Source organism: Siniperca chuatsi, linkage group LG23, assembly GCF_020085105.1.
Source record: "Siniperca chuatsi isolate FFG_IHB_CAS linkage group LG23, ASM2008510v1, whole genome shotgun sequence".
Taxonomy (NCBI): domain Eukaryota; kingdom Metazoa; phylum Chordata; class Actinopteri; order Centrarchiformes; family Sinipercidae; genus Siniperca; species Siniperca chuatsi.
Window position 1 is genome coordinate 23,577,912 of NC_058064.1, and position 14,911 is coordinate 23,592,822.

At 41.4% G+C, this 14,911-nt stretch overlaps 1 protein-coding gene across 9 annotated transcripts in view; it reads right to left on the reverse strand.

Moving 5' to 3' along the window:
• scube1 (signal peptide, CUB domain, EGF-like 1) overlaps positions 1-14,911 on the reverse strand; it is a 154,952-nt gene that overhangs the window by 134,986 nt on the left and 5,055 nt on the right. For 8 of the 9 annotated variants that reach the window (XM_044186158.1, XM_044186161.1, XM_044186165.1 and 5 more), the window contains exon 2: positions 12,777-12,899. In XM_044186158.1, the coding sequence (XP_044042093.1) occupies positions 12,777-12,899 (123 nt within the window). Of the gene's footprint in view, positions 1-12,776; positions 12,900-13,017; positions 13,068-14,911 lie in introns of all 9 variants that reach the window. The other variant, XM_044186166.1, reaches the window with a different exon arrangement.

Below are 14,911 nucleotides of genomic sequence, written 5' to 3' on the forward strand. Positions count from 1 at the left end.
CCACAATGTGACATCATCTGACAATGCACTGCATTGGCCAATCAATGCAAGCACACATTCCAGGCAGAATTCTGGCATCTGATGAGGCTTCAAAGTCATGGATGTATTACTCAAACTAGACTTGCATGCTGTTTTCTGTCTGAATGCCTGCTGAAGTCCAGCTTAACTTGAAGTTTCCTCTTTAAACTTAATGTGCCCGTTCTTGTGTAGAGCATCATTGTTAAGGTGTGTTCAGACAGGAAGTGAAGCAAATTTTAGCCTCACATCATTCGTACAAATTTGAATGCTAGACCGTTTGTGTTTGTACAAACAGCCAATGTACCACATACATTAGTTGTAAGAGAGTTAGCAATGGACACACTGACTGTGTGTGTGGGGGTGTGCCTGCCAGTGTGTGTTCAGCTCAGCCTTTTGACTGAACTCAGAACTCACCAGAAAGTGCAGTTATTTTTGTTATTTCCCTCCAGTTTCTCTTCTTTCCCCCCTCATCTTCATATTCAGATATGCGCATATTTTTTGTGTCAATTCACGCCGCCCCTGACTGAATTCGCATTTAATCGGGTCTTTCCATCGACTTTGTATGCAATCGCGCTGCCTCTAAAATTTGCTTTGCATTATGTCTGAACATACAGTTACCATCCTGCACAGTTTCCTGTGAAAAAGCTTCTCCTATTAAACTCGTAGTTGTGAAACATCTGCATGTGACATCACATTGACTATGTTTGGTTTGTTATCCATATCAATACAATAAACACAACTGATAAATTGATCCAGAAAGGCAAACTACACAGCCAAACCCTGTGTATTATAATTAACAGTATTACAGTGTTCAAAGTGAGATTTTCCGCCACCCGCCTCATATTCAATTAGTTGCTCTGGCGCAGAGATAAAATCTTGGACTTCAACTGAGACACAGATGCACACACAAATGTGTTTGTGAGAATGGAGATGGCAGAGGCTTGTGAGGCACATGAGAGGGAGAAGAGGCTTCTATTCTGTGCAATGGGCAGCGCTGATGAAAACCAATCAATTAGTCCGTAAGTGACAAATGCTGAGTAAACACAAGGGTGCTTTTGCAGGCCTCTGATAGCTCTGTGGCAACCAGCCAGATCACTCATCCCTCTGGGCCACCATACACTGTAAAAAATGTCCTTGTTTACAGGCCACTGAACCTGTAACTGAGTCTCAAAATCACATTAAACAAAACAATCTCGAAATGTTATCTACTTTGATGATCAGTTTTTAAAAAGAATATCCTCCTACCTCTAAAAGTAATCCTAGCACACAAGCCATGTTGAAATTGAAGGCAAAATAAAGAAAATAATAAGTCAAACTGCATTTTGGTTAGACATTTATTTATTTAAACATTGCATATTGTTGTTCAGATGGATTTTTGCAGCAGGAATGCCATCACTAATCTCCCAAAGCTCATGGGAGTTTATCTGCCCTGAACTCTGAAAACACAGCAAAGTCTCTTTGATTCTCAGTGATTCATCTTATCATAACTCTTAACCCTCAGCTTGGTAAACAAGTGCACAATACTCTATCAACAGCCGGTTACAGTTTGCTACAGATCTCTCTATAAACAGGGAGACAACTCTGGCAGTGTTCTGCACACACACACACACACAAACAAGCATGTTCGGTAAAGCAGGCTTGACTGATACACAGCTCCTCCCACATACTCTTCATTTGACAGCATAGGGATAAAAGTTCACATTTTTCCATAAAGAGCTGGCAGTATCAGCTCGTGGAAAAGTCTACAAAGAGGGCAGCGTTCATAAATGTCAGATCCGATTTCAGTGGCGAGTAACTTTCAGAGAAGCACATTCACAAGAGAAAATGACTCCTCTGAGGACACAGTCCTGATGGGAGCACTCAGAAGCTAGGACATAAAAAGGAAAACACCCATGGTCACCAGTCTGGGTGAAACTCGCTGTGGCTGGGATGTGATCCTGCTGAGTCCTGCTGAACTACCGGACAGCCGGCAGAACAATGCGGCCGCCTGCGAGCTGCTAATTTGTAGTGCCGAAGTGTAGCAGAGAGCACAGGTCGTCTCCCTTGGTCACCGGGGCTCGAATCCCAGCCGTTACAAAAGCACAAGAGTGAGCCAGAGTTTTCTCAGTGTGGAGCCACATAGGCCACATCCCTCTGGAACCTGTACACTGCATGTTAATAATGTGCTCATCAATACAATCCATTTTCGGGTTGCTTTCTATAGAAAAAGGAAAGTAAAGTCACAAGATTCTACTGATATTTTGATTGATTTCAATCTTGACAAAGGTACATCTAGTTTTTGGCCTGAGCCAGCATGAGCACATTTACTGTAGCTATTGTTTTGTATGTGAAAAGTCGAACCACTTTACATCGTTGCTTTCTTTGGCATCTTCTTTAGTGCTCAGCTCTCATTGCTGCAGTGTTTCTGCACTGTACTTCTCAGAGTCAAAACTAACTGCAAACATAAATCTGCATTACTTACTCTGAACTACAAGATTTTCCTGGGAAATATTTGGGAAAACACTGAGTGTTTTAATTAGGAAATATCAAAGATTACAAGAACTGGACATAAGGTCACTCTCTAATATGTCCCAATCAAGTGTTCCAAGTCTGAGTCCGAGTATTTGCCAGTGCAGATGGATACAGCTGCACAGTAAAGTAGGCTTACATTAAAGCCTTATTCAGACAGACATTAGACAAAAAAACGCAGTTTCCTCATTCATTTCAATGAGACCACTGTATTGATTCAGTGGGAGTTCGGATGCAGAGGGCTCCTGCGAACAGAAATGTATGATTGTCTGGCCAAAAAGTCTAACTTGGCTCAACGTACTGTGTCAGCAACAAAGAAAAGAAAATGATTGATGGCATGATAACTTTCCAGAATTGTAAAACCTTTTCTCACAGTATTTTGACGTCTGATTAGCCTTTATCAGACATTCAGTTATTTAATATTGCACCTGAAACAACACACCCACACCATCATACCTCCCTGTGTTTTTTAACGTATTACCATTTTCTGAACACCCACTCAAATATCAGCATCTTCAAATATGTTGCTCTGTATTGAGAATACATTGAAAATACAGCCTATAAGTCTCACTAGTTCACATACAGTTTTTAACCAACAGCAGCACTACAGAAAAGGAAAATGACCTTCTTGACTTTAGATGAATATCAATACCTGAAACTGCTTGATGCCATTTATTTGTGCCATACAGTGGTTCAGGTGCTTGCACCGTTATGAGTTTGGTAAAATGTTACAGAATGAAATGGGCTCTACTTTATAGATGCCATAACTGGAGCAAAACAGACAAAAATGAACAGTGGATTGAAAATGGAACACACAATATGATTGATTGATATATATGAAGTTCTATTTCCAATGGATATTGAAAAATCATGAAATGCAAAAATGTTTTAATTGGCCTTGATCTTGTGGACCAACTCAGGATGTCCGTAATTATGTTATATTAAATCAGTGACAGAAGCAAAAGAGACTTGTATGAAAGTGTTGAAGATTCTGACTGTAAGATTGAGGACTTTAGTTCATGGTGCTGAGAGCCAATAATGCTGTGGCATTGTGTGTTCACTCCAGTCTTAACATGGGGTGCATTGGGTGTGGTGATTCTGATGTGGGTGTGTTATTAATATTCTTCTTGCCCCGTACAGACGTACAGTCCCTATAATATAATACTGCTGAGTAGATGCCCAAAGGGGATGTTTGGTTCCACAGCGCGTTGTCTATGATTTAGGAATATAAATACATCCATAGAGTACATACAGAGACACCCACATAGAAACCTTGAAGTACATCCCCAACATACTGCTTACATTTTTTATGTAGTTGTTTAGGCTAATTGTTATTTTGTATACATACTGAAAAGAAATTGATTAAATAAGCCACTTAAAGGTACAGTGTGTAGGATTTAGTTGCATCTAGCGACTTAATTGCAGTTTGCATCCATTTGAATCCCGCTCACCTCACCCTCCCCTTCCAAGCGTGTAGGAGAAACTACAGTGGCCATGAAACTCACAAAAAATGCGAAAAGACCCTATCTAGAGCCAGTGTTTGGTTTGTCCGTTCTGGGCTACTGTAGAAACATGGCGATGCAACACGGCGGCCTCTGTGGAAGGGAACCCGCTGCCTCTGTAGATATACAGGGCTTATTCTAAGGTAATGAAAACACAACAATTCTTATTTTCAGGTGATTATACACTAATGAAAACATACTAATGAATATTATATTCCATTTCTGCCTGTTCCAGACTGGACCTTAAAATACTAATATGATGGGTGCGAGAGACATTTCCTTATTGTTAAGGAGTGTTCCACTCAGAATTCTGTCTGGAGGCTGATGGATCTCAGTGGTGAACTGAAAATTTAAACAATAAGGTTTGTGTTATCAGGTTGGTAGAGGGACAACACACCCAGCTCATTAGTTTTAATTAGCTCCACCTTTTCAGTTTTGTTACCACACAGAGAGGCCTACATGTAACATTCTAGCGTCACTATCCAAAATAGTACATTGCATCCAAGGATATCGAGTATGAAGAGTGCATCTGGAGATCTCTGAATAAATGCAGGTGCTCTGTACAGAAAAGTCTGATAAGATGACTAATGAGAGATAACAGTGTGGACAGCTCATATATTTCTGAGCCAAAGCACTCATGAGGATTGAGGAGTAAAGTCTATGAAGTGAGTAAAGTCCAATTTCTCATAATCCACATCATGTTTTACCAGACTGTCTTGATATGGAATGATGCTGATAACAAAGAAGCAGAGAAGACCTGAGGGATGGAGAGAGTGAGCACAGGCGCTCTGCTGCTTCCAGGTGCTTCCAGGAATAGCAAGGTCGCTAATGACATTGGTCGGCAAAGTGGCCCATAATGCCTGTTGATGGAAAACACAGCCAGCCAATTACAGCGCTCATATCCAATCACCAGGGTCAGGGGTCAACTCCCATCTACCATCTGTCTTCATTTGATGTCCCTGTCATGAGCTGTTGCCTCATCACTGGGGGGAGTTTGATAGACCTCAGCGTACAGTCAGGAGGCAAAGGGAGAAAAGTGCAGTGTTTCCCATACATTGATTTATTTGTCCCGGCCTGTCACAATATCAGCATTGACCGCCACATATTGATTTTCTATTTTGTTTACTACGGGTCAAATCTGTGGACACAGCTATCCCTTCCTGACCCTCTCTTGCTGAATGATCAGGAAGGGATAGCTGTGTCCGCAGGTGGGTAGTAACAAGTTACATTTAATCCGTTACATGTACTCAAGTAACTTTTTTGAGTAAATTGGTCTTGTCATAGTTTTAATGTCTCCTACTTGAGAAGATTTTTAGAGAAAAATCATTACATTTACTCTGTACATTTGGATACATTCATCGTGCTACTTTTATTATTTATTATTTTATGCATTTATGCACATTCCGTTAAGAGGCAGGTGGTCAGCTGTTCCCAGGTCTGCTGGCGCCTCCACATGACTCTGTTCAGAGCAGCATAATGGCTGAAGCTACAGCAAGAGGATGGCTTTCAAATAGCGCTAGCAGCTAATATTTACAGACATATGCAGCCCAAGTGCAGCGGGCTCTGAGGGCTCTGAGTGGTCTGAGGTCAGTACATCAGAGAACTGTGCTGACACTAAGCTGACAGTGCTAATAAGTTTAATATATACACACAGTATATCATGCTTCAGAAGTACTACTACTCCTGCTTTCTGTCGTAATGTAAATATTCAAGCAACGGTGTGCGAGCGGTGTGCATTTAACTAGTCATGCGCATTGGTGTTGCCCATAAACTATATATAAAGATGGACGAAGCATCTCCGCTTCCTCCCACTGTACAAAAATGAAGCCAATATCCCGGATACGGGATACGGGTAATGATCGGGGTTGGAGCTGCTTTATCGAGGTCCCGCCCATACACCTGGCCGACTCAATCGCGAGCCGGCCTCAGCTGTCAATCATGACGTGTAACCCCCTTTTTAATAGCATCAAATAACTAATTAAAACCAAACTTATCAGAAAAACGAACACTTGAACATACATCAGCTACCTAAAATGACAGAAACCATTTTTGGGCAAAATGTATTTGACTGTACTTGGATTTTTTAATTTGGCCCATGTCCCATCCACTAACATGGAGGGGGCGGGGTTTATGATCTATACTACAGCCAGCCACCAGGGGGCGATCAAGACGTCAGTGCACACAGGAAAGTACTAGCAAATATATACAGGTGTTCACTTCTTTACCGGAGGAAGACCATCTGTGGTTGAAATAATTCTAGTCATATCGTAGAAAATGTTTCAGTCGTAGTCATCTGGACGTTTCGGCTCCCATCCGGAAGTCATCCGGAAGTCATTCTCAATTCTAGTCATATACACATATAATAAAAGGCAGTAGTGTGCTGGTGTTTTTTTTCTTAAGTCACTCGCTACTCAAGTAATTTTTTCAGTAAATACTTTTGTGCTCTAACTCAAGAAGTTATTTTGATGGCTACTTTTTGTTTTTGCAAAGTAACTACTTTGACTTGAGTGCAGTTTTTGGCTACTCCATCCACCTCTGGCTGTAGCTAATGAAGAGAGAGATGTAGGAGAGGAGGACAGCAGCCAACATGAGGCAGAAGCAACAGGTGAGACTGACAGCAAACACAGAGAGATACAGAAGCAGGTCAGAAAAGCCGATTTCTCATTTCTATTCCTCACTGTATATATTTTATTTGTTTGACACAACGTGAAGCAATGGAGCTACATATATTGTTCAGTGATTTACACTTATTTACTAACGCCCCGTCAACTACCACCACAAACATAATCTAATTCTGTGGGAAACACTGAGAGTGTGTTGTGAAGCACACACACTCTCTCTCTCACACACACACACACACACACACACACGCACACATACATGTACATACACACAGAAGCATTCAAATGCTGGATGTAGAACGGTGATGTAATAAAACGTAGTTGACATTCAAGCTCCATCAAAGCAGAGTACAGTTCCCACACACACTCAGACATAACACACACTTACATAGAAACACACACACACTGATTCAAATGCTGGCCTGGGTGAAGTGATGTAATAAAAAGTGGCTGGCAGGACAGGTCTGCTCAGACAGCAGCTTTATGGGCGGAAGATCATATTCCTAAAACGCACAAACCTTCTGCTGTGTCCTCTCAGAGGACAGGGGAGCTGTTGTTGTTCAGGACTCCTCGTTTAGACTGTGTGTGTGTATGTCTGTCTGTCCAGTGTAATAAATCACACATATGGCAAACGGAAAAGACAACAGAGCTGCATAATTTTTTCACATAATTTCTTTAATAAGCTACACTTAACTTGACAGTTCATGCACTATTACCTTATACCGTATTATTATCATCAACCAGTAAACCCACTTGGTACTTCACACTTATTTTATTTTATACTTATACCCACTTGGTACTTAATTTATTTTCTGACCTGTATTATAGTGTATTATATTTTTTGCTAGTGCTTCTATTCCTGTGTGCACTGACATAAAGGTGAGCTGCTGTAACAAAAGAGTTTCCCCTCGGGGATCAATAAAGTATTTCTAATTCTGATTCTGAATCAATAATCATGCAGATCTAAAGGGTCACATCAACCAAAAATGGAGTCATCTCGAGATACCAGAACATGCAAATGGTAGAGAAAAAAAAAAGACTTCGAGCTTATGGAGAGATCAACATGAGAAGTTGTTTTTGTGCTATAAACCAACTTTAATGGCTGGAAAATGTTCTATAGAGAGCCGAGATGATTACATCACATCTGGGCTAACCTCTGTTCATGTCATTCCGCATTTCTTTCAAAAAGTGTGTTCCTGGGGTTTACTTTCCATACTCTAAGACAAATTGGCATATAGGGCTGCAGCTATCGATTATTTTAGTAATCGAGTATTTTACCGATTATTCCATCGATTAATTAATCCATTAATTAATCAAGAAATACTTTTGCTTTATTAAAGAGCTAATTTCTTTGTGACATCTGTAGGAGGCAAAAACAAGTGGACAGGAACTGCGACAATCATACTAATAAATAACATGAAAGAAGCTCAGGCTTTCACAAATTGACTGCAGCATTATATTTTCTGTGGTTAATATCTTAAACAAAACCTAGCTAACTTAGGGACATGATAACTATCCAACACATTGATTTACATTGTTAACTAGCCATTACATATAGGTCCGCTCTGTGGACTGGATGCAGAGACTGTAACGTTACGCTTTCTGCTGAGATGCTGAAGCATAGATGTCGTGCTCTTTTGGTAGGCTAATTCAGTTTTACAACAGACACACTGTGCAGAGTTTCCATGGACACTTTCTGTTGCTTTCTCTGGCCTGTCTCTTCTCTGTACCCCTCACTCTTTTCTCTCTCTTCCTCCTCTTTGTAATCCGCGCTGTCAAATCACACCATCTGAACCGTCTCTGATCACACACAGAGTAAGCGCGACAGTAATAAACATCCGTGCGCAGTATGTAATTATATGGATTAAACGAAGCTTCGATGCAAATAATTTGAATCGATGATTTTTAGTAATCGAGTTACTCGAGGAATTGTTTCAGCCCTACTGGCATCCACTACATCACTTGCTAGTAGAAGCTAAAACCTTCATGATTTTAACAAAGTTAGTTATTTGTTAGCATACAAAAAACTACAAGTCGGCTAAACTACTTCTGAACCAGAAGTTGGTTGGTACAACCTCCTCTACTGCTGCCAGTGTGAGTGACTCTATGGCTGACAGCGCTGTCAGCAGCCCGGCAGCAGAGATGGATTTTATGACTGAACTATGACCAGGACACACACTTTTTATTTCTTTGACTGTGTGGATATCTGATATTTTCACACCACAGATGATTAACAAAGGCATTAAAACGTGGGTCTTTCAGGTAAAACATGAGACTTGTGTAGGCTGATATAGGAGTTAAGTCGGGTAAGGGTATTTGTAGGTAAGGTGTATTGAAGAAAGGACATCAGTAATAATGTTGAGTGCAGAGCTGTCATTGCCTGTCTGGCCTTGATGCCCTCCTAAAAATCCTATGCCCATCAACCACTGTGGCCTTAGTACCCCGTACTCTGCTTGATTTCTTTTGTCTTTCCCTGCTCTGCCTCTCTGTCCATTCCTGTCAAGTCCGCCCTGGCAACAGACATGTACATGTACTTGATTGTAACAGTAATGCAATCAACATGTGTCGTGTGACCAATAAAAATGCAAGCATGACAGAGCTCTCGTTTTGAAGTGTATCTGTACTGTGCAACTCGCAACAGAAATGAGAGGGAAGTGAGATGGCTCGCTCGTTAGCTACTTCCATCATCAGCTCCAGGAAAAATAATTTATTTAATTCAGAATGTTATTGATTAAATATTATTAATGTTATTAATTAATGTTATTGACTATTTCTCCATAGGTATCAATCCCATACATATATCTGATATATGACAAAATATGTAAACTACATACAGTGTATATGTCTGCCTCCATGTCTATATGCTTATAGATGTGATGTAAATATAAGTCATCACCATATATACTCATATCATATACCTCATCAGACTGCATCCAGAAGATGTTAAAACTTGTTTTAAAAAAGTCTTAATCTTTCCATCACAGGAACTTTCCCCAGGGACTAGGAACCTTTGGAGGAACTCAGCACATTTCCACTGCAGGGACCAGGGACTAAATTAGGTTCCGGGGACATTTTTTACCCCCCATAAAGGTCCCTGGTTGGGGGTAGTACTTTCCAAAAGTACAGGAACTTTCGGGGTGGGGCTTGTTGCACTGAACATGTCTGATTGAGTTGAGCTCCAAGCGGCGGAGCAGCAAGTGGATTGATGAGTTGCTGGGTCACAGGCCAGCCTTCTCTGGTGCAGCGGCTCAGCTACTGCGCTGTTGGAAGCCGTGGTGGAAGATATGGAAACTGATGATCAGTCGGTTGAAGGTATGATGCTTGTTAAATGCTATAACATTAACTGTTGTCATGCTATTGCTACCCTAGCCAAAAGCTAATGTTAGCTATATGCTAAAGCAAACCACTAATGCTAACCACTCATGGTGTAGAATCGTGGTGTTCTTTAAGGCAAGGGTTGGCTAAATTATTACAAAATGATATCTTGTTAATGTCGTCACAGTGAGACAATGTTTTTCAACATGTTTTTCAGATGAAGGCACACTGAACTGCAGGGTGCAGAGACTAGTGTGTTTACTCCTGCGACCACCAGCAGCCCTCGTCCGATGCCTCCTGCTGAAGCACACAAACGCTGTATTTTGTACATATATATTTCTGCAGATAAATAAATAGCTGTAGAAACAAATGTGTGTATAGTGGCTCATTATATGTAAAAAGACATGTAATGCTTATGTTACCATATTCTAATATTTACAACGTTCTGAGGAAGCAGAAGTTTAAAAAATGCAAAAGGACTGTAGCATCATTTACTATATAAAGGCAATCTGTCTTGTTATGAGCAGTGGAGCGTAGGGTACATGGGAAAAGATTAGAGGATTACACTGTGTGTGTGTGTGTGTGTGTGTGTGTGTGTGTGTGTGTGTGTGTGTGTGTGTGTGTGTGTGTAAATAAATGTGTGAGTGAGCTGGGACTTAGCACAACAGAGAGAGAGAGCGATGGAGGGAATATCTGTGCAGTCGAAGGAGCTCCAGCTGTGGTGTGCTTTGAGGCAGAAGTGAGTGGAGGTGTGAACGCACAGCCAGGTGCTGCCCCCGTCTCACCCTAACACCCTCACTTGGTCCACTTCCTCCCTATTAATTAGGGGAGAATTTGTGTTTTATGTGTGTCTCTGTGTGTGTGTGGGGGCTCACGTGTGAAACAGCTGTCTAAGTGGCCGTTACATCAGAGGCCCAGTTCTTGTACCCAGATCCAACACTGATATTTACCAAAATGTTGATGAAATATGTATCTGACACATTAAAATAGCAGCTGTAGCCTACCAAATTTGATCCAAATAGTGAAGGTCGTGTTTCAAAACTATTACGTTTAAAAGTTTGAAGTATAGTATATATTTTACTTTAACTGGGAGAATGCGACTCCTGAAATTGATGTGACGTGATCAGCTATAGAGAAGCTGTCTCACAGTATTGTTGTTGTTGGAACTATAGAAACACTCGTGTTGTACAGTGGTGTTACAGCATGGAGCACAGAAACCACACAAACAGCAGCCAAGTTCAATTTTGGTCTGTCATCTAGTTACTCATGGAATTAACGTTAATTAGCAATAGCAGATATGACCTGCTATGTTCATCCTTTTAACCAGCGAAAACGATGGTGTGCACTTGTTTAGTAAGAAGCTGCTACCTGAATGTTTTATACACTGCTCTTTGCTAATAAGAAAGAGAGAGGAGAGATAACAGATTCAACTAGAATAGTGCACTCAGTAGAGTACAGATCTCTGCCAGGTGTGCCCCAGTGTATGTACCAGATCTGTTCAGGGTCCTGCATTTACAGATGACGTAACACAGTAACATATTATGATTGGCTGTACCACGAAAAGTGTACAGATGCTGTGTGTTCGCGCCGCAGACTACCAAATTTAGATTGTGCGATTGTTAGTGTCGAGAAAGAGAGAGAGAGCGCGGAACATGGTCCACCCGTCAAGTGCAATTAGATGTGGGCACAACAGTCTCTGATTTCCCGTTGCTGTGTTAGCCCATTTCGTCCATTCCATTTTCCTGCAACCGGACATTAACCAGGAGTAGGTTAGAGTAGTAGTAAAATGCTTGGTTAAGGTTAAATAAACCATGGATACAGTTTACAGTACAACTCCAAAATTAGTACTATAGTACTCATCTGTGACGGGATAATCCAGTCTCAACCATTCACCACAGCCTTATTTTCTGCCTCTCTATATAAATTACTTTCTGCAATGGTACTGGACATAAAATTGTGCAACTGCAGAATCAGGTAGCTTCTGTATCATCATCCATCTTATGCCTAGATCATCTGGTTTAAATTGTTGTTCAGGAGGTTTGTGAAGGCCTCAGTTTGCTTTTTATAAACGCACATAACATGTTATCCAACCACGTCTAAGGGCAAGATGTTCTGAATGGCCACACGGCAAGCCTGCCACCATAGCCTCCTGCTGGCTGCATCTCCTCACCAATCCCTTATCCAAGAACTCTATATGTTTTGGGTATCTTTGTTATTTCAGTGCAATGAAATGTACTAATGGGAATAATGGCTCACACTTTTGTACAGTCTTTTGTACAACAACTGTTGCTCTCTCTCTGAGTGCAAGTTAAAATCCTGCCTTACATTGAAACTTCCGCACACATCTCCAACCACTGCACAATGTTGGTGTGATTGTCAGATTGTCTGTTTCAGTTACATTTTAAATGCAGCACCCCTAAATCCTGAATCTGGTGCTGTTAGTCAATCTGACAAGCCCTTTTTTTAGGCATACTGAGACCTTGTAGTTACATCATTGTCTCAACACTCATCTCAACCCACAGTTCACTGACTGGTCCAACACCAACCTGTTAGACTCTTTAGTCTATTGTTTGGAAGTGTTCTCAACTTCAGTCTCGCAGCAAAAACTGAACTTGCGATGTAGTTGAGCTTTGCATCTGCATTTATAAGCACAAATGTGGTTTAATGATTAAATCGCAGCCAGTCCTGAATGTGCTTTCACCTGTACTTGGATAAGCCAAGACTTTAGGTACTAAGAGTTAATAAGGCCAGAAAGCAAAGACAAAGGGAAGTGAGTGGCAAAGAAGTGTGATGAAGTAGAAAGGCCACTCACCCTCGCACTGCTTGCCATCTCCCTTGTAGCCCGGCTTGCAGATGCAGTTGTAGGACTTGGGCGTGTTCTGGCAGATGGCGTCGATGTGGCAGTCGTCTGAACCCTCTGTGCATTCGTCTGCATCTGCATAAACATCAAGAATCAATACCCAATTAGACCTGAGTCCCAGTGGATTTAACAAGCCCTGATGTTTGGTATGACTAGGGATGCACTATTCTGAATAGCCGGATCAGATACTGACCTTATGCCACTCCATTTTTGGTGCCACAGCAATCCCTGGTCTCATGTTACCTTACATAAAAATGATTCCAGTGAGCTCTACGCAGTGAGATACACATCTTTTAAATTTGGAAAAAATATAGCACTGGTATTGGATTGGCACTTAACAGCACATACCCTGAGTTGAGGTATCAGAATTGGTAACAGGAGAGAAAAAGTTGGATTGGCGCATCCCTAGGATGGAGCTGTTTCCTAACTGCAGTGACCCAGCACCCTGTCCAAAGAAAGCTAGACTCATCAGTGTTACATCTGTTCCCTCTTGTCCTTTTAGTGTCCTTTTAAGAGATCACAGATTACAGTTTGTGTTTATCCGATGTCACATCACAAGAATTGTTTGTATAGCAGTTCAAATCACAGAACACTGGGTGCCAACCAAATAGCACTTAGACGATATCAGGTCTGGACACCATATTTACTATTTTTATGTAGTTTAGCCTGTTTTACACCTACAATAGGACAAAATGATGGATGTACATTCCATCGACATACACAGTGACACTGATGAAGGCATAATGAGCCTACACAAGTCGTTCCTAACCTAGGGGTATGGACCCCCCAAGGTGTCACTAGATAAATCTGACAGGTCACAAGATTACCAGGGGGGCACACTAAATTAAAATGTTATGTATCAAACACTCCTCTAATCGCTTTTTCTTTACTAGATTTACTTTTACCTCTTCAGCCCCTAAAAAAATCTCGTTAAAAATATCACTCTGGACCTGGTCATAACCAGCTGATGTATGGAACTGGTGACAATGGGTCAGTAGACTCTGCTTTGTTTTAAAAGGGTGCTTTACCGATTTTACACATGAAAGTCAGTTTACTCGTCACAAGCAGTACAACTCAGCCTGTGAAAACTGCTTTATACTATCTTCTGGAAGAGCTTGGTCAAGTCTGAGAAAATAACCCTTGATATTTCAGTTTGGCCTTGTAAGCTTCAAATTTTAAACGAAAGCCTGCATGGAGGTGTGGAGTCTGAAAGATGTGGGCAATTAAGGCTGGGTTATGTGTAAAACTAATGGCTATGCTTTGGAAGCCTTCTAGAGAGAGGTGGTGTTCAGCCACCGCACAAGCATTTTGTTGAAGCATACTGACTCCTTTACTAGGCAAGGAGGGTCTAATGAAAGCCACTATTAAGTTGCATTGTGGGAAATGTAGTATCCAGTTTTTTTGGAACTTGACTTATACTAGGGACTATAAGTGAGGGCATCGCGGACTCTGCTGCTGCAATTTTGACCATTATTTAAGTTAATCTGTCTCTTGCTGTCCCCCATCTTAATGGGAGTGTTATACAAAATTAGTGTACCCCTTCAAGGTTAAGGATCAGAAGCCAAAAAGGTTAGGAACCTCTAGCCTAAACATATTTTTCCTCCTGCAGTGAAATGAAATACTGTCAGTGCCATTCACAGCTACCAAGGTGCATGCAAAGTTGCCTCATTCAGCTTTGATGCGACTGAATTTGCTTTTTTAAAATCAATCAAATCCCTGGACGCCCTTGTGTCAGATAAATCATAAACTGTCTTTGTGTGACAGTGAGAGAGAGCTCTAAAGTCAAGGTCCAGCCCCGGACAACATGCGAGAACAGAGGGTTTAACGGCTCCCCATTTGATCAGGTTATTGATAGAGGAGCAGGTCACATCTGGGCCCGAATCCCAGGGAAGAGGGCCAACTCATTACACACACACACACACACACACACACACACACAAACGCACAGTGGGAAGGGGGACCCAGAGACAGAGACAGACATAGAGATGTTTTGGTTTCTCCTGTCATATCTATCGTTCAGCAGACCTTTGCATCACCACAGAGCTCCTCTGCTCGTCCTCTGCTTCCATCAGAGTATAAATAGCCTG